General features: G+C 49.0%; 3 protein-coding genes across 4 annotated transcripts in view; all 3 read left to right on the plus strand.

Moving 5' to 3' along the window:
- The window catches only part of KNL1 (kinetochore scaffold 1), a 27,664-nt gene extending 19,622 nt beyond the window's left edge, over nt 1–8,042 (plus strand). Inside the window, exons 16-26 of the mRNA XM_021401300.1 lie at nt 1,448–1,564; nt 2,014–2,101; nt 2,774–2,857; nt 3,236–3,275; nt 3,395–3,496; nt 3,921–4,021; nt 4,314–4,382; nt 4,528–4,637; nt 5,182–5,300; nt 6,760–6,882; nt 6,991–8,042. Coding sequence (XP_021256975.1) covers nt 1,448–1,564; nt 2,014–2,101; nt 2,774–2,857; nt 3,236–3,275; nt 3,395–3,496; nt 3,921–4,021; nt 4,314–4,382; nt 4,528–4,637; nt 5,182–5,300; nt 6,760–6,882; nt 6,991–7,096 — 1,059 coding nt within the window. The 3' untranslated portion in view covers nt 7,097–8,042. The remainder of the gene's footprint in view (nt 1–1,447; nt 1,565–2,013; nt 2,102–2,773; nt 2,858–3,235; nt 3,276–3,394; nt 3,497–3,920; nt 4,022–4,313; nt 4,383–4,527; nt 4,638–5,181; nt 5,301–6,759; nt 6,883–6,990) is intronic.
- On the plus strand, nt 9,253–16,038 carry RAD51 (RAD51 recombinase). Of its 2 annotated transcripts, XM_021401302.1 has the most exons (10): nt 9,253–9,349; nt 9,941–10,040; nt 10,767–10,904; nt 11,569–11,686; nt 11,980–12,071; nt 12,629–12,723; nt 13,760–13,873; nt 14,548–14,677; nt 14,909–15,030; nt 15,293–16,038. In XM_021401302.1, the coding sequence occupies exons 2-10, from the start codon at nt 9,954–9,956 to the stop codon at nt 15,414–15,416; spliced, it is 1,020 nt and encodes a 339-aa protein (XP_021256977.1). In that variant the 5' UTR covers nt 9,253–9,349; nt 9,941–9,953; the 3' UTR covers nt 15,417–16,038. The 2 variants fall into 2 exon arrangements, with proteins under 2 accessions (XP_021256977.1, XP_021256978.1); XM_021401303.1 differs by lacking the exon at nt 9,253–9,349 and having other exon boundaries at nt 9,473–10,040.
- On the plus strand, nt 16,590–17,967 carry LOC110401214 (translation initiation factor IF-2-like). Its single transcript, XM_021402051.1, has 3 exons — nt 16,590–16,722; nt 16,804–16,981; nt 17,323–17,967. The coding sequence occupies exons 1-3, from the start codon at nt 16,590–16,592 to the stop codon at nt 17,822–17,824; spliced, it is 813 nt and encodes a 270-aa protein (XP_021257726.1). The 3' UTR covers nt 17,825–17,967.

The raw sequence follows: 18,714 nt of genomic DNA on the forward strand, positions 1-18,714 counted from the left end.
TCAAATAACTGTTCACTGTGTGACGGTAGGTAGAAGATAGAAGGCAAAATAGTTTCTGTATGAAAGATTGCTGTAAGAACTGGAATAAAGAATTTCTTATATGTCAGGAGGGTTACGTGCAGAGACAATTTAAAATAGATTATAGGGAATATGTTATCGTAAAACAGAAAAACTTGAAGCCGATAGTACTCAGTTCCGAGTAGAGAAACTTCAGAGGAGCCTAAGCAAATGGCACAATTTTGGAAGGAAGAAATGAACTGCTCTCACTGTTGAGGCTCTGTCATTTCATCGGAGGAGCAGAATACTTCATTAACCTAAATGTTTATTGAGTTTGGAGAGGTACGGGCGATAGTGTGTGACCTATAGTGAATAGAAGATAGGTCATTACGCAAAAAGAAAACCTCGTACGGATTTTGGAGTGCAATAACGGTGTCACATGCCAAAGCAAAAGATTATGAGTCCAGAGGGTGTTTAAAGGAGAATGCTAATGATAATGGGCACAAAAGGCACCCCAAAGACGTTTGCATTTAAAAAACAGAAGCGTTAGAAGAGTACTCCGGATAGAATTAAGAAAGAAGATTGAGAGATTGTTTTCCTTGCTTCTACAGCCAAGAATAAAGGGCTAGTCAATGAAAACAAAAAGTTAAAATGATGGAAGACAGTATTTTTCATAATTCATAATTAGATTTGCGTTACGGGATATCACAGAGGCTAGGATATTACCTGGATTCGGAAGAATGTACTCGGAAACAATAAAAGGCCTTAGGACTCTTAGGTAAGAATGCCAGAAGGGAAAGGTTTTTGAAAGCAAAGCTCTGCGTACTGGCTTCAGAATGGTACCACCTAGTGGCGATGGACTGAAAACGGGGTACATAAAAGCAATCACGACTTTCCTCTGCATCTTTAGCTTAAGAGTTGTCAGAGAAAATGTTGTATTACATAATCTGTAGCTGTGTTCTATTCAAACGGGTGGCTTTTTTTTTTTTAAACTGTTTCTTGTGGTTTGGGCACTGCCTGGACTTCTGTTAGCATTTCAGTTATCCTCTTTAACAGTAATGAACAAGTGTTCTAAATTAGTCTTGGGCAACTGAAACAAGAGACATCTGACATAATTAATAAAGCTGCTCTTCTTATGTTTTTGTGAAAGTAAACCTTTGTTAAGTTGTTGACGCTGTTAAAATCTAATGCTTCTGCTTTCTGTGCTTTTTCCTCTCGGAAGATAGATTGTGCTGGATCTTTTGCTAAGGAAATCATCGCTTTAGTAGAAGGTTGCACTCAAATTAATTGGGATTGGCCAGCCTTCAGTTCATTTTTATTTGAAACTTAGGAAATACTACTCCTAGAGAAATGGGATATTGCAGGGAGGGGGAGTCTAAAGACCAGATTGAAAAATTCTTCGCTTCACATTCTCATTCACTTTCCCTTCTCTATTCTCTGTTCATTGCAGCTGAAGAGCTTCGGAGCAGAACTGAACAAAATGAAATCCTATTTCATCAAGGAAAGTAAAATCCTGGCTCACAATGAGAAAGAGGCCTTATACAGCAAATTGCTGCAGAGCGCACAGGTAACGTGCCGCGAGGCTTCAGAGGTTTAGGATTAAAAGAGGAACTTCTACCATATTTTATCTGTGCTTGAACTAGCGTGAACTGGGACCGTTCTTTATACTATAGTGATATCCATGTCAGCAACTAACAAGGAAATGCACAAGCTGTGTGTTGTGATAGGTAACCATCAATTTACTTAGTTACATGTCTCATCTCGTACCTTCATTAAACAAAAAAGGGGGTAGGAAGATACACTGTCAAGTTTCTGGTACATTCTTAAGCATGGAATCTGCCTTATTGTCTGTTATTCTGCCTCTTCGTTCTAATGGCAGATTGTATCAGATTCTTTAATTAGTCTATTAGCAAGCAAAGATCTATGTGGCGGCCCCAGGAGGCGTGCGGTTTCTTTAAAAACGTCATTGATTCGTGTAAGAATGCATTGCAAAGGAGCACAATTTTCCCACCTTAGGAACAATATGAGCGGCTACAATCAAGAATAGCAAATGTGGCTGATTTGCTCACGGAGGCAGAAAGTTGTCTTGCAGATCTGGCAGCAGGTATGTGTTTCCAAACAAGTGAGTGGCTCGCTGATTTCTTGTCCGATCCCTTTTTTTTCCTGTAGAGATGCTATTTAAATTGTTGTTTCAAGACTTCGAGTTCAGCAGCCACCTAGAATTTTCAAGTCTTGAGTTACAAGTATCTGTTAGGCTTAAACACCTTCTCTTGGGCCTGCAAACTTGCCTCGTAGGAATTACTTGCGCATCATACGAAGACTAGAAATGCGCTGAGATACAGAGTTACAATTGTGGCCTATGAACACGTACCAGTGCTGGCTACATCTGCTAGCGATGACAGTACAGCTGTCCCGTACACGCTTCAAAATGGCTGCAGGCTTGTTCAGTTGCATTCACGCGAGCTGCAGTTGGTACTTGGGATGGTCACATATTTATGTTTACATTTATTTTCTTCCTTCTGCGTTGTTGTCAGTGCCTTGAGTACAAATTACATTGCATGGCAACAGCTTTGAAGCCAGGCAGTAAAAGGAGTTTTCCTTATCTGTTACTACTTCAGTTTTTTGGTAGATACCCCTCTCTCCCTGGCTTCTTGCACATTTTTAATCAGCTAGTTTTGAAATACTGAAATGTCAAGAATGCAGAGACAAGTCAGTTAGATTCTAAATACTGAATCTGGGAGTTCTGTGTAGACCTTCCAATACTTCTTTCCCCCAGATTCTGAATGGGAAGAATGTGAAACAGACCGCAGTGATGATGAAATGGAAGAAGAGGACGCAGAATCAAGACAACTGGAAGAAGGTAACGGCACCGGCTTCTAATTATTGAAGAGAGTGAAACTCACTGATACAAATGCAAATACTCCAGCTTTCTTTTTCACGTTGGACGTAGCGAGTAACATATGTAGTGAATGACATAGATGTTGAAGTACGAAACAGATGGTTTTCTTCTCATGGCAAAATGGGATTTAGAAGGTGGATCGGTGCGATTAGAAGAGTGTGTGCTGGTTGTCATGTTCAACGCTGTCATTCAGTATAATTGACTTTTGATGACCACATGTCTGTATCCAGGCAGGAGTAACAGCTGTTAAGCTGAGATTTTCCCCACCCGCACGGTGAGTTAGGACCGCCTTCGCTGCACTTTGCCCCTCACAGCCTTTTCTTCCCCCTTTTCTCTTAGAATTGGGAAGCCTCAGAGCTCAAGAAGAGGAACTTCAAAGGTAAGACGTCAAAGAGGACCTAAGGAGCTTAAAAAATATCCACCTTCGTGGTTCTAGAGTTTTTTTTTAATTATTTCTCACCAGCGTGCTACATTGGATGTTTTGCTTTACCTTTGTAGAGAACTGTCAGATCTGGAGGCTGAGAACGAGCAAATACTCGCTCAGATGAAGCATCTACAGGAAAAAGAAAAGAGCTGCCAGGAACTCCTGGAGAGATGCAAGTAAGGCAAAAAGAATTTCAGGCATTCTGTTTTTGTTTTTATCGGCTAGTTCTAGGGCCTCGCATTTCTGTATAAATGCGTTCTGTATTTGTTGTTTTTCCTTTTTATTTGATTCATCCTTGGATGCCCATCTCCTCACAACCTGCGATAAGCAATAAAACTTCTGTGAACTGTTAATAGCTTTATGCTGATACTCAGCATTTCCTCTTTCTATATGTAGCCCTCCTCCCATCCCCAAAGTCATGTGTATGTGAAACAGATAGTATTATGCTTTGGATCCCAAAAGATTTTTATACTTTGTTAACAAGTGAAAATTTAGGTGGTCTCTCGTGCCATATATAGGCGTGAGCGTTCTTAATTCTCTGATCTTTATCCTTCAGATAATTGTTTTGATTGGTGTCTGTGTTTGTTTTGTTCCTTTTAGCTTCACTGAGTGGGAGATCAGCGAATGGAGCGAACGACGGGCAGTCTTCAATTTTCTTCACGATTCTATTGAACTCACTGTTGCATTTGGAACTCCTGTAGGTAAGTTGTAAAGCCGTCAGCTTTCTGTTTGAAGAATTTGAAAGGTTAAATGGTTACACAACAGAAACCTAAAGATTCTAAGTAATTTTTACCTAAAGTAAAAATCTGTTAAGAAGAAATAAAATAAACTATAGTGGTAGCGCATAAGCTAAGAGAAACGATAAATAGTGGATTTGAATAGTTTATCAGTGCTCTCTGCAGAATGTCTAAATGTGTGTAAGGAGTGTTTGTTTCCGAAGAGAACTAAGTATAGAAATAGTTGCTACTTCAGTTTTTTTCCTTTCCTTCTCAGATGGTGATGTTTTTGGTGAAAATCCTTCCAGAAAAATAGTTAGCCTGAGCTTTGAATCTCTCTTGGATGGTAAGATATTTAACGTAGCTTGAAATTAGCTGCCCTTGTTATCCTCTTATTGGGAGGACATTATACGTTTGTGTTTTAGCTTCTCATTCATTACTACGTGGCTTTGAAAAGGCTTCCTGCAATACAGTTTCCTTTTTCATTACAGAGGAAAAAGCTCCGCCGTCCTCGTGTTTAGTCCACAGACTCATATTCCAGTTTATTGAAAGTCAGGGATGCTGGCAGGAAAAGTGTCCCACGCTGCAATATTTGCCCCAGGTAAAGCGTCCGAAAAGCCCGGAGGACTCTAGAAAAATCTGAAATCATCTTTGTCACAGGTTGATACAGAGAAGGAAAGCATATTGTTGATTCTCATTAATCAAGTATTCATCATCTGTTTTCTAACTATTCTGAAGTGAGAGGGAGAAGTACCTGTCCCAGAAGTCAAGAAGCCTAGAAGCTGTGGTTTCTTCCTTATTTGCTGCCTTGATGTCTGACTATCTCCGTGATTGCTTAAAAGCCTTATTCCTAGAAGCGAAAGCAGAGAATTAAGCTGCTTGCTGTTCTGCTTTCGAGAGAATTAGCAGTTTAAATTCCTCAGCCAAATCCGGTGTTCCCTGTATTTGTGCTACCCCATTGACAAAGCTAAGGGGAGAAAGGATGTATGTTTGTTTTTACGCTTGTACAATTTCATTTTTGTATACAGAGTGAGATAGTAGTTAAGCTGCACATTTGTAATGCTTTCTAGCATAAAGTTCATTTTCAAGCGTCACATGGTAGTGGTTTCAGTTTCCATGTAAATCTTTTCTGATCTCCTTCATAGATGCTTCACGATGTCTCTTTGGTGGTGAGTCGTTGCAGGATCTTAGGAGAGGAGATTGAATTTCTCGAGAGATGGGGTGGAAAATATAATCTTCTCAAGACAGATATCATTGACACAAAGTGAGTAACTTCAGATGGAGCTTACGCAAATCTTACAGAAGATCTCTACGTAAGCAGAAACAAAAGATGCTCCTAAGCTGGTTTACTTGGAAAAAAAAAAAAAAATCATTTTACGCGATTAATTTTTAAGGACTTAACTTTTTTTTAATACCATGGAACTCTACTATCCAAAAGCTCGGCCATGCAGTTCCTCTTGCATTCAGTCAACTTCCTCTCTGTCAATTAATCTCCTCTTCTTTACTGCTTTCCTGTTGGACTTGACTCTCTCACTTAGAACTTTAGACCAGAGCGTAGCAATGCAAAGCAAACAGAGCTGAGAGTTCACCTGTGTAGCTCAGTGCTTTGTTTCTTTTATAACAGGCTTAGGCTTTGCTACGGCCAAGCAGAAACGGTCTTTGAAGGATGAAAGCTTTTCAATTAAAATCTATTTTACTTAGTGTAGCGATCAGAAGGACCAACACGACAGAAAAGGCATTACAAAGGGGCAGAAGGACCCGCGCGATAGCAAGGTGCTACAAGGGATGGGAAGTAGATCGCTCACCCTTATCAGAAGATTCTGGGTTCGCAGAGGAAGTCTTCTACAAAGGAGGGATCTCCAGAAAGAGATCCTTCCTCAGTGGCAGTCAGCCCTTAAATGAGGCCTAAGAGGTGAACTGCCTTCAGCTGTGCTCCCAGGGCTGGCTGAGTCTTTCCTCCAGGTGCTCAATCAGTGTTTCAGGCTGGGACTCAGCAGTTCCCATACACTTAGCTTTCGTTTTCTCCTCCTACTTCCCTATTTTGTGTCATGTCCCCGTGGAACGAGATAAAAGGATGAGGTGAAAGGGTTTTTATTCTTTCTCTGCATCCTTACGTAAGAAGTGCCTGGTGAACTTTTGTCTGCGTGCCTCGGTGCTGATTACATGTTACTTTAATTCTGTAGCACCCTTCACGAGAGCATTCATTCTTCTACTACGTGCCACAAGTCCCACGAAAGCTACGTTTGGTTAAGTCACTAAAATGGGCGTGTGGGCAGCTTGTTCTCAGGAAGATTTACTGTGGGGCAACTGCCTTGAAAAGGCCGCATTTAATCTTGCTATATTCCATGGTACCCCGAGGCATCCGTTTCCTGGGCGTCGTGTACTTGGTTGGTGATGGTCTTACCCTTATATACAAAAGCATTCAGCTCTGTTCTTCCTGGACATTGTCGTAGACAGATTAACTTGATGGAAATCTAGTTCTCTAGTTGGAAATTTGTCCTGACTTAAATAGGATTGGATTCATGAAACAATTCTAGGATTGCGGTCCTGCTTAGAAGCTTGGCAGACTTTAGCTAGCTAGCAGTGTTTTACGTTAACCAGACAACTTATTTTTTGCTATTATTCTATATTCTCCTATACTTTTGAAAGATGCTGGAACTGAGTTCAAAGGAGACACACGTTGGAACATTCTGTGTTGATGTTTTTGTTTTTTTTTCTCACAGTGTGAAGCTTCTCTTCTCCACTTCCACTGCTTTTGCCAAGTTTGAGTTGACGCTGTCTTTATCATCCAGCTACCCAGCTTCGTCGCTGCCTTTCACCGTGGAAAAAAAAATTGGGAATATTGGGTGAGTGGAGCAGAAAGAACCGCCCCGCGTGACTGATGTTTCAAAACAAGGGGTGGGAAATGAAATGTTCTGCGTCTTTTCAAACACGCGTAACTTTATCTTTTCCAGACATGAGGAAGTTTCTGCTGTTCTCTCCAAAGTACCTGTCGGTTACCACCAGCTCCGAAGAATGGTGAGCTCGATTCATCAAAATCTGCTCCAGGGTCCCCGGTGATTGTTTAGGTCCGCGTACGGGACTGAAGAAGCGGGATGTTCTCCGACGTAAGCATCTTAAGAATGCGAGGTCTCTCTCACCGGTGGTCCTGGCTTCCTTCGATAGTCTTCCCTACAACGGCTATTCTTATTACGTAGCTTGTTAATTTTGCTCTAGATTGATTTACAGAGCTCCCGTATAAAACGGTGATGGTGAATTTCTGAATTACCACGTCTGGAATTCATTTTCACTCTCATTATCTCACTGATGTTCTAAAATATCGTGTCAGTTTGAATCGTCATCAGCTTCCCGGAACCTCTCCCAGAATGCAGAAATGATAGTGTTGCTTACGATGAACCTAATAACCGGCAATAATTAGACAGCTGGCCAAAATTGGAAAGACCTGTGACAGGCAGACTCCAGATCCCCGTGCTTAATCATGAACTTCCGGGTGCCACGGACTCAAAACCGCCACTTCGGCCTCCGTGAGTTTTTCAAAAAGCTTGTTCTGCTACTCGGTGTGCAGGTCTTCCTGGTGCAGTACAGCCTCCCTCCTGCTTTTTGTCCGTTGTCCGAGGAGGTAACGACAAACTCAGCGAGAAGACCGAGCTATTGAAACGTAGGAGGCATCTTTTAATATCACCGGTGCGGTCCAGATGGATTTTGTGTACAGTCTGTATATTCCGTAGGTTGAGATGTTGAAATTGATGTAACCCTGATGAGTCGATAGCATCGGCACGCCTACTGTTTCTACGCTCTCCATTCTGTAGGCAGATGCTATTTTTTTTTGTACCTCTGTAAAATACATTGAGTTCAACAGTGTTTCCACGTGTTTGAAGAGTGTGTGGATTGTCTTTTTGTAATTTTTTCCTTCTGTTTGGAAGGTGGAAGTTCATTAAAGGTTTGAATTCTCATCGTTCTTTCTTCGAGTTGTGTGTATCGACTGCTCTGTTTAAACTGTTGTCTGAGAGTTTGGCTATTACTATTGAAAAACCTCTCTTTGAGAGGACTTTTCATAATCTGAACATGGTCTTTTTCTTGCATTTCTCAGGAGTAGAAAATTACGGCGCGGGCTTTGCAGGAGAATATTTTTTTAATTAGAAAATGGTGTCCAGTTTGCAAATGACTGGGACGCTACGCCTGGAATTCCTGTGGAGCTCCCTGACGCCATTTTATCGGCAGTAGGAGCCAGCAGAGGGTGCTGCAGTAGAGCTGTGTGATCGTTATCCAGCTTGGGTTTCCTTTTTCATGCCTGGTTCGTTGAGGTTTTTTCTTTGGTTGTTAGTTTTCCCCAGCTTCGTGTCCTATCGTGTCCTCCCTATCCCTCCTTCGTGTCCTTGACCGCAACCCACTGTAACGGGGAAGCCAAGTGAACCTCCGAGCAGCATTCTCGCTTCCTTATTTTGTGCTATTACATTTGGGCATTGTCAATGGGCTTTTTTAAAGCTAGCTGCACATGTATTCTCAACTATTGAAGCTCAGATCTCTTTCACATCTCATATCCTTTATCTTTGCCCGACCTCCTCTTAGCAGATGCCTCACCAGCGCTAGAAAGGTTTTAAGAAACATTTCAGTGAAAAGCACAAAACCTCTGCAGGTATGTCCAATGAGCCTGGCCTGGAGCTACCGTTGGAATAGTGTTCTCAGCGTCCCTAATAAAAGCTAGGACAAAATGCTGCAGTGCCACGTTGATCCTAATTGGCAAAGACAGGAGCAGAAGGAAATCCTGATAAATCGTGGTCAGGAAGGCAGCGGTGAGATGCGGATTGTCCTGTTCTGCATTCCATTGCTGCAGGCGCAGGAGTCTACCTCCCCCGGTGCTCCACTTCCAAGGGGGAGCAGCGTGGAGAGATGCAGTGGGAAGGACCAGCCCGTCCGTGGAATTTCTCCTGCTCTGTGTTTCTACCCTGGAGGAGCTCTGCTCGCGAGTGCTGCAAGCGGAGGCTCCTGCCCTTGCCCAACAAGGCTGCAAACCTTTCCTCAAATCCATCCTATTAGCTTTGAAGGCTGACTGCCACGAGCCTTCCTTCGGCCGCACACCCCGCGGCCGGGCGTCTTGCTGTTCTCCTGCACGAGCGTGTCCGTGTACGTGCCAAATGGATGCGGCCCCTTTAAGGCGCCGCTGCCTTCCGCTGAATCTGTCAGGCGGGGCGGGGCCCCGCTGTCTCCCCCGTCACGTGACGCGGCGGCCTCCGCCCTCTCCCCCATCACGTGACGCGGTGGCGGGCTCCTCCGAAGCGGCGGCGGCGGCGGCCGTGGCGGCGGCGGCGGGCGGTAAGGGCCGGGAGCCGGGGCGGTAAGGGCCGCGGCGCACCGTCCCCTCCGGGCATCCCGCGCGGCCTGCAGCGGTCGGCCGGGGGCCTGAGGAGGGGCGGCGGTTGAGGCGGGTCCGTGAGGAGACGTTTGAAAATCAACGCTGGGTGAAGGCCAGGCGGGAACGGCCCGCGCTTGGAGGACGAGAGGAAGCGGGACAGGCCGCTTCCCGAGCCGTGTGCTGGCCTGGGCCGAGCGCTGAGACACCGCTCAATGACGAGGGGCTGGGGCTGGGGCTGGCCCCGGAATACTCGGGGGTTCCACCTGAGCACGTAGTGGAAATGACAGTTTGCTAACACTGTGCTGATTTTTCACCGTAATCCTCCTGAATGCTGGGGAGCCCCTATTAAACCAGTCGGGGAAGTGGGGAGCCAAAGCCTTTGGTTTTAGAGTTGAACGCTGCCCAGGGGAGCGCACGAAAGACTTTTCTCGCAGCACGAACAGCGGGCAGGGACTCGGCCGCTTGGGATGGCAGTGCGTTCTGCGCCGCTGTGCACCCGTGTCTTGTTGGCACGGCACCCCGAGTCAGCGAGCTGTCTGCTTTCCTCCTAGCGCGGCTGCAGCCATGGCCATGCAGGTGCAGTTCGAGGCCAGCGCCGACACATCCGCCGAGGAGGAGAGCTTCGGCCCGGAGCCCATATCTAGGCTAGAGGTACGTTCGGTTTTTCAGGAAGTTCCCTTTTTTTTTCTTTCTTTTTTTTTCCTTCAGCATAAGTCAGATCTGAAAACCACGCTGCTGAATTCATACTTGCCTTTTGACTGCAGAAAACACCTGATAGTGGCCTCTCCGTGTAGACAGCGGGGCTGTAAGAAAGGAAGGGGTGGACCCTTTGGCAGGGTCTGCTGCGACAGGACAAGGGGAAATGGTTCCAAACCAGAAGAGGGGAGTTTTGGACTGGACGTAGGAAGAAGTTTTTTTATGATGGGAGTGGTGAGGCACTGGCACGGGTTGTGCAGAGAGGGGGGTCATGCCCCGTTAACGGAGATGTTTGTGGTGAGGCTGGACAGGGCTCTGAGCACCCGATGGAGCCGTAGGTGACCCTGTTCCTTGCGTTGCTGGAGCAGCTGGCCTTGAAGGTCGCTTCCAACTCAAACAATTCTACGCTTCTATCTTGTCCTGGATATTTGCTAGTTACCTTCATTTATTAAATCGACATCTGCTTTTTCTACGCTGTCTATTCAGAGAGTAGCTCTTGCAAATGTTGCATTAAAATCATTTTTATTTAAGAGATTATTTGTTTGTAAGCGTTAGGGCGATAACACTGGGCATGCTGACTTGTAATAGCAGAGTGTGATTTAAACCTAAAGGCAGTTGAAGGTATTCAGTGCCTGGATGGCATTTGCGACTCCTCGTGTCTCTTTCTCCTCTGCCTTTCAGCAATGCGGTATAAATGCAAACGACGTAAAGAAATTAGAAGAAGCTGGGTATCACACCGTCGAGTCTGTCGCTCACGCGCCCAAGAAGGAGCTGTTAAATATTAAAGGCATCAGCGAAGCCAAAGCTGATAAGATCTTGGTAAGGATGTTTGTTAAGCAAAAACTTTAAGCTGAGCAAGTCAAGGTTTATTTCTGCTGCTTTGAAGCATTCCAGTGACTTTGGAAGGTCTCCATGAATGACAGACTTAGAATAGATAGACTTGATGGGAAGAGATCAGACAAGGCTAGGACTGACTTCAAAAGAAGGGAACGGGGGGAACAATTAGGAAGGTCCATAAAAACTGTGGAAGATACGGAGAGTCTGGCCAAGATGAAGTGGAGATCTTGCAGAGCTGTTGTGGAAATCTCACCTAGCAGAATGTTTCACTCCGCTTTTAATTTTTGTCCCTAACTTTGCACGTGTATTTGCTGTTGGGAAGACGGCATCCCTAATGGGCTGTACGCCCATCCTGTGCGTGTCTGGTTTCACGTGGACAGGACCAAGCTGGAAGGGCGAGGAACCCGAGGGAGGAAACATTTCCGTGACGTACGCAAAATGGACGTTGGAGCTTTTCCTTTGAGCAGAATTGCATTTTTGTTCACAGATACCAGCTGATCTCACGTAGCCTATAAAATGCAGTGCCTGCGTCGAATGATAGAGCCACTTCTCCGTGTCCAAAACTGGAACATTATAGCGCTAATTACTCAAGGGGTAAACGAATAGGGTGAGCTTTCCTGGCGCTGCTCAGTTTGGTTTTTTTTAGGCCGAAGCAGCTAAACTGGTTCCCATGGGTTTTACCACGGCGACGGAATTCCATCAGCGGAGGTCTGAAATCATCCAGATCACCACCGGCTCCCAAGAACTCGATAAACTTCTTCAAGGTAATAACTTTTATTCTCTTTATCAGTGCGCTTTCACGATTACCTCCCTTTTGCTCTCTGCAATCCAGAAGCTCAATTAAGTCGTTTCAGCCTCCTCGAAAATAACCTTAGCTGGACTTCTGGTCTTCAGCATGAGCACATCTCAATATGAAAACCATGTTTTCCAATTCGCTTTAAAACTTTCTGCCAAAGTTGGTGCTAAACTCGACATTTGTCAAATGAAAACTTGGTGCATGTAGTCTCAATGGCAGCGCGTGACAATCTTTTCTTTTTCCTTTCTTTCTTCCACTTAGGAGGAATAGAAACGGGGTCCATAACGGAATTATTTGGGGAGTTTCGTACCGGAAAAACGCAGTTGTGCCATACTCTGGCAGTGACCTGTCAAGTGAGTTACCCACTTCATTCAAGACGAGTGTTCAGACAATGCAGATTTGGGGTATTTGCTAATAATTGATGCCCTTTTCCTACAACAAACCCCGTGTATATGCAGCCGCAAAGAGCGGCTTGTACCTGTTCTCCAAGAGCCCTCGGGAACCTTTGCAGTGCCCTTGACCGAACTCGTGGCTTGCTAGGGTCTTCTGTTCCTCGCTTAACCTGCCTGCTAGGATTACCGTAGCACCGGTTCCGTTTGTTGTCTTTTTTTGCCTCGATTTGACTTGCGTTCTGTAGCCTTTTTTTTTGGCCTTAATATTTTGACCCCGTTACCGAGATACGGGCTTTGTAGCGTAATCGTCGCTCTTGAGCACGGAGAGGCTGCGCCGCCCTGCTGCAGAGAGACTGAAGGCAGGACTCTGTCTTCTCCCTTTTCCCAGACCAGTGTGACTTTAAGCACCGGAGCTCGGTGCGTTATTTATTGTGTGAACTTCAGCTGAATGGGGCATAAAGCCGTATCTGGATGACTTGTCACTTCATTTCTTATTCAGAAATGTGCTCTTCCTTTAGCTTCCCATTGACCGAGGAGGCGGAGAAGGAAAGGCCATGTACATTGACACCGAAGGCACCTTCCGTCCGGAACGTCTCCTGGCCGTGGCTGAAAGGTCTGTACTTAGGGCTGTCTTCTATGAAGTTTCTGTTTTTACTTTGCTACGATGTCAGTGAACATGATTGCTCCGCGGCGTGCGACATTTTCACTTAACATCCCCCTCTAACGTAGTTTTCCAGTCGGTGGCACGCCAAGGTTTTCCTTAAATTCTACCAGTATCTTGTAACAAAGATTCTTTTACAAAAAGCTCGTCACGACAGCACCTGGAATTGTTTTGCTGAGAAAGGGGAGAGCTCCCCGCGACTGGCTGGGAGGCAGCTTTCTCACCTCCTGCCTCCGCCTCGGAATATTCTGAAGCGTCCTGTATATAGATTGGGAATACCGCAATGGCCTGAGCTTCCCGGAGGCAATACAAACTCTGCTGTCTCTGTACAGATCCTTGTTAGGCTTAAAAAAACCGGATGAGACTAAATACCAAGCTAGCGTGAGCTGCGCTGGCCCGCAAGAGGTGGTCCCTTTTCTTTAGAGAGGAAGCTGACCTCATCAACATATCGTCATCAATGAAAGAAATAAAGTCAGGTTATCGAGATGCAGTAAGGCGAAGCAGGGGGTCGCTGCTGGATTCTCAGGGTTTGTTACTGAAAAGCAAAACCTTTGGCAGATGCTTTAGGCAGCCCATTAGGGGTTGCTTCGACAGGCAGGCATTCACTCGGCGAACAAAAAGTGGTATTGCTGCGCCTTGCCCCCCTCCCCGCTGCTTCTCCCTCGCCCGGCCATTTCGTACTGTCCCCCTGCAGGAAGTTATTTCTCTCTCTTTTTTCATTTCTCGAAGGGAACGTGCGCTTCTAACTGGCTGGGGATGGTAAGGACTAAATCCCAGTAACCCCAGAAGACAGTTTGTTGTATCCCTGTGGGCTTTTCCTGCAGCACACGCAGGAGCTGCTCCGCACTTCACTTTCACTGATGAACGCACGGCCACGCGGGTGCGGTGATGACGTTTGCGGCAGCCGTAGCTGCATCTGCAGGAGGTTGTCCACACAGCTTCGTACAGAGAGCACCTTGCTTAAGGTTTTTGTCACCGGTGTCTCTAGGTATGGCTTGTCTGGCAGCGATGTCCTGGATAACGTGGCGTACGCTCGAGGTTTCAACACGGATCACCAGACCCAGCTCCTGTATCAGGCCTCTGCTATGATGGCCGAATCGCGGTAAGGAGGCTGGTTTAGACGGGGCAATGTTTGTGCTGGCGCGTCGCTGCGTTAGAAACTTGCTGGTGCCGTTCTCTCGCGCCGGGTCATCCCCCGTGTCACACGGCTGAATTGCCAAAGCTCCTCCTGTCACCGAGCAGGAGTGGTCTCCCCCAGTTTTGTTGTTCAGCGCAATGCCATTATGTACGGTACAAGATGTCCTGGCACAGCGATCCCGGTTCTTGCCCGGCTCACTGTAGGCACAACTGCAACATCGCTGTGTTCTCAGCATTTATTAATTGTCCCAGCCAGATCCTGGACACGTGCAGATAGTTTCATTTTGAAACTGGCATTTGTGAGATCCTGTAGAGGGGAGGGGGTGGTGATGTCGTGTACCCGAGGTAACACAGAATGCCTGCGCTGAAACACCTTGCGTTTTAGGCTAGATTATAGGAGCACGGAAGCGTCAACTATAAACGTGCAGTGAAGGCCTTTGAGTTTAAAGGGTTTGATTTCAGAGTTAGCAATCGGAACGCTGCGGACGGAGTCCATGGTGGTAAAAGTAGCCATTCTGCCAACTGGCAGCTGAGAAGGGCTCGTGCCCACACCTGCGTGCAGCCCGCAGTTGGCCGGACGCCGTCAGACTCCGCCGGTCACGTTGTCCACCCTGAGAAGGCTTTCTGTAACCGCTCCAGGTACGCGCTGCTGATCGTGGACAGCGCCACGGCCCTGTATCGGACAGATTACTCCGGAAGAGGCGAGCTGTCTGCGAGGCAAATGCACCTGGCCAGATTTCTGCGCATGCTTCTCCGACTGGCGGACGAGGTAAATGCTGACCTTCGCTCCCTCGGGGTCCGGCGCTCCGTCTTCTTTCTCTCGTCCAAAAGGAGTTCTGCCTGCTCACTGTCTGCCTCCGTGGTACTCTGAGATGCCCGGTAGAGTGGGCATCGCCTGCAGAGAGGAGAGCAGAAGTCTGAGCGTGCCTTCTTGTTTCATATTTCTTAATTGACTTGGGCGGGGGGAAGTAACTTCGCTCCGTCGCTTTTCTCCTTCCAGTTTGGCGTGGCCGTCGTGATCACGAACCAAGTGGTAGCACAGGTCGACGGAGCGGCCATGTTTGCAGCCGATCCCAAGAAACCGATCGGAGGAAACATCATCGCCCATGCTTCCACCACCAGGTGAGAGAACAGATGGTCACCTTCCGCCAGCATTACGTCGGAAGGCTTTGGGTCACCGAGTTAAATTCCTCTGAATTCTGGGCTGTCCGTGGCGCTTCCAGCCTGCTTGGCAGCAGCGGGCACCGCTCAGAGCAGGGTGGGAAGCTCTTGCAGCTCAGGATGTGCTGCACTTCTCGTACCGCATCAGCGTAATGGTTCAGCCATTACAATCCAGTTTCTCTGCAAGGAGGCCACATCTGTGTTCTTTCTTTTTCCCCTGCAGGCTCTACCTGCGAAAAGGCCGAGGTGAAACCAGAATATGTAAAATCTACGACTCTCCTTGCCTCCCTGAGGCCGAAGCGATGTTTGCCATTAACGCTGACGGAGTGGGAGATGCCAAAGAGTGAAGACCTCGTTTCGTCCTCCACGTACACCGAGACCAGGCGGCCATCAAGATCCTGGGACGGAAGCTTTCCCAGCGCAGCCACCGTTCCCGTGCCGCCCGAGGATTCCGCTGTACTTCAGCACACCTGTCCATGGGGTGAATCCCACTGGAGACACGTCTGCGGGCGTTGCTTGGAAGAGACTGTCCCTCCTGGGCTTTACTCGTGTGTTAGGTTCCTGTGGTTTCTCGATGGTATTTTCAGAGGACCACGTCCTTTTAGTTTTCCTCCCGACTCTTGCTCCCATTGAATTTTGCAGGTGGACGCGGCTCAGTGACCTGACAATTTGTGGCAGCAGTCGGTAACGTAATGACTTGGAAGCAAGTCGAGTCAGAAAAGCAGTGGCTCGGGAACATGACACCGTAAAGCAGAACAGCTCTCTGCAAAGAAAATGCGTGGAGATGGTCGTGATTGAGGTTATCACCAGCCCAGACTCTCCCTGTTAATTTTGTTGCAAATTCTGCAACGCGCTGATTTCTGGGGACTGCCGCTTCACCTTTCAATGATGTGGGTGGTTTTTTTCTTTTTGTATTCCCTTATTTCTCTCTGGAAATCTGCTTTTCAATAAAAAGACCGTGAAAATATGCTGCGCTGTTGTGAAAAACCCTAAGCTTGATTAAAGAGAATGATGCCGTAGCGGTGGGTGGCAGCGACAAATCCTTTCTTTGGAAAGGCCACGCTCAGGCGTTCCTCCCGACGCCTGGTACCAGCTGGCCCTGCAAACACACACACAGACACTTCTACGAGCTTTTACCCTTATCATGATTTCTGATGATATTCTGCTCCTCTGAGGGGAGCCATGGAGTTTTTGGGAAACAGGGAGACAAATGCTTCAAGGAAAGGCGGGAGAAGTGTTTCCCAAAGTGATGTTAATTACAGCTCCTTGAGATGAAAGCAACGTTGACAATAAGCGTATTTTAATTAATGTTTCCTGGTCTCGTGACACAAGCAACTGAAACCGTTTATGGAAATACTCGCAGTGGGATGTCATCAGAGAGCTTGAGGACGTTTCTAAAAGGTGCTTGGAATCCTGGAAACATAGAATGGCCTGGGTCAAAAAGGACCTCAAAGATCATCGAGTTTCACCCACAAGCTCTCAGCCGGATCGTGGCTGTTACTCAGACACAGCTCTTCACAATGTCTCCCCTTCCTAACACAGAGGGCAGCTCCCCCACCCCTCCTACCCGGGCCGTGCTATCATGCCGCGAGTCTAGGAAACGTCCAAGCCCCGGGCCGGCCCCGGCCGCGCCGACGACGCAACGAGCGCCAGGTGCCGCGGGGCCGCCCGGGCACAGCCGCGCCTCGCCGGGAGCCCGAGGCGGGGGCGGGGACCCCTCCAAAGCCTCTTAAGCTCCGCCGGAGGCCGCCGCGACCCACGAGGGAGTTCGCCCGGAGTTGCTTGTTGGAGGGAGTCGGAGCGGGTGCCGCTCCTCGGTGCGCTCCTGGCCGCTTTCACAGAAGAACTTCGGGATTCTTTTCAACGTTCTCCGCTCTTCGTTTGGTTTCGGGCTGCGGCGAGAGCTCTCGCGGTAAGGACCGAGCCCGACCGGCGAGCGGTGCCGGCGGGGATACGGCGGGAGGCCGTCGGGTTCTCGCCCCGCTCGCTTCGGGCCCGGCGCGGAGCTCCCGCCGGGCTGCCCCGGCTTCTGTGGAGCAGGCCTCGCGTCGCCGCAGCTCGGTTCCGCGAGTCCCGGCGCAGCCCCGCGGCGCTCTCCGCACCACCGGTGTTGTTTTTTTTTTTTTTCTTTTTTTTTTTTTTTCTTTAGTGAGTTCTTCAGTTCCCTCCGCTCATCTCGGGGGGAGCGAGCGGGACGGGGCCGGCTGTCTCCGACCTCGGCGCCGCTCGAAGCCAAGCGTTCTCCTTTTGCAGGCTGAGCCAGGGCTGCGGCGGAGCCTCCCGTCGTCCGGAAGCGGCGAGCGCTCGGCAGTCGCTAGGTCCGATCTCCGTCCGCGGGGCCGGCACGGGGCCGCCGCCGCCGGAACTGGGCGAGAGCGAGCGCGGCCCCGGGGCGGTGTCGGCCCCTGAAGAGGGTTTCGCGGAGGCTTCGGCCCCTCCCGCTGACAGCGGCGGCAGCGAGCGGGACGGGACCGTGTGTATTCTCCCCTTTTCCTCCCCCTTAGGCGCAACTCCAGGAGCGCGATCTCGTTCCCACGGCAGAGACGCGGCGGGGCGGCTCGCGGGACCGGCACGCTGCTGCGGCTGGCCGCGTCGTCCTGAGAACAGACGGAGCGGCGAGGCGGCGGAGTCGCTCTTCCCGCGGGAGAAGCGGCAGGTATTGAGCCGTGCCCGGGGACGGATGGAGAACGAGCGCGGCGGTGGCCTGGGAGGAGAAGGCGGGGGACATCTTTGGGGTGCCTGCTCCGGGCCGTGACAAGGAAGCCGGCGAGAGCTCCGGCACGCGGCTGGAAGCGGCCTCCCGGCTGCGGGCATCACTGCTCAGGGTGGGCTGGAACCGCCCTGCGGGGCGCGCTGGTTGCGGGAGATTCCCTCAGGGTGTGGAAGGTACGAGTTCTGACTTTGTTTCTTACAGGAGCTGCTCAGAGGCATCGCTCAGGTTACAGCACGGGAAGGGGTCCCCTGAGCAGCGTTTGAAGCTGGAAGGTTCCTTCCCTCTGTGCTCAGAGGGCTGGATCCCAAGGAGTAAGAAATGAAGGTAAAATGGCTCGAGTCCTGCACAGGGGAGAGAGGAGTTCACAGAGCACCCAGAAGGGGTGAAGGAAGAGATTGAGCGCAGAAGGCTGAGGCCTGCTCAGCGTCACTTCTGCGGACAGAGGTGGAGGATAAGAGGAGTTCTTGAGTTTGTCAGCAGCGAGAAGGAGACCAGGGGATGTGGGTGTGCCAGCCACCTTCTCCAGCAGGCACTGCCGAGAGCGCTCCTTGGGGATCCGCTGCCAGCCCTGACTCGGCGTCTCCACTGGAGGGGGCCACTGATGAACGGGGTCCCCCGGGGGCCCCTCTTGGAACCAGCGCCCGGAACAGCGACGCTGAGCGCAGCCTGCGCACACCTGAAGACGACGCTGAGCTGAGCGTGGCAATCTGTACCACAGAAGGGAGCAATGCCATTCCAAGGGATCCAGATAACCCTGACAAGGGAGCCTATGCCAACCCAGTGGGGTTCGACACGGCCACGCGTCACGCTCCGGGGGGGGGGGGGGCCTTCCCGGATAGGAGTGCTGACTGGGAGAAGAACTTGCTGCGAACGGCCCTGGGGTGAAAGACTCAAGGGTTCTGGCGGACTGGGAGTTTGACGTGAGCTGATGG

Source organism: Numida meleagris, chromosome 6 (genome assembly GCF_002078875.1).
Source record: "Numida meleagris isolate 19003 breed g44 Domestic line chromosome 6, NumMel1.0, whole genome shotgun sequence".
In the NCBI taxonomy this organism is placed as follows: domain Eukaryota; kingdom Metazoa; phylum Chordata; class Aves; order Galliformes; family Numididae; genus Numida; species Numida meleagris.

What these genes read in the sequence shown, in the direction of transcription:
- LOC110401214 (XM_021402051.1), top strand. Translation starts at nt 16,590, where the DNA reads ATGTCTCCCCTTCCTAACACAGAGGGCAGCTCCCCCACCCCTCCTACC. An exon ending in GACGACGCAACGAGCGCCAG is followed by an intron (nt 16,723 to 16,803) that starts GTGCCGCGGGGC and finishes AAGCCTCTTAAG; the next exon opens with CTCCGCCGGAGGCCGCCGCG. An exon ending in CTGCGGCGAGAGCTCTCGCG is followed by an intron (nt 16,982 to 17,322) that starts GTAAGGACCGAG and finishes CTCCTTTTGCAG; the next exon opens with GCTGAGCCAGGGCTGCGGCG.
- RAD51 (XM_021401302.1), top strand. Translation starts at nt 9,954, where the DNA reads ATGGCCATGCAGGTGCAGTTCGAGGCCAGCGCCGACACATCCGCCGAG. An exon ending in CCAAAGCTGATAAGATCTTG is followed by an intron (nt 10,905 to 11,568) that starts GTAAGGATGTTT and finishes GGTTTTTTTTAG; the next exon opens with GCCGAAGCAGCTAAACTGGT. An exon ending in ACTCGATAAACTTCTTCAAG is followed by an intron (nt 11,687 to 11,979) that starts GTAATAACTTTT and finishes TCTTCCACTTAG; the next exon opens with GAGGAATAGAAACGGGGTCC.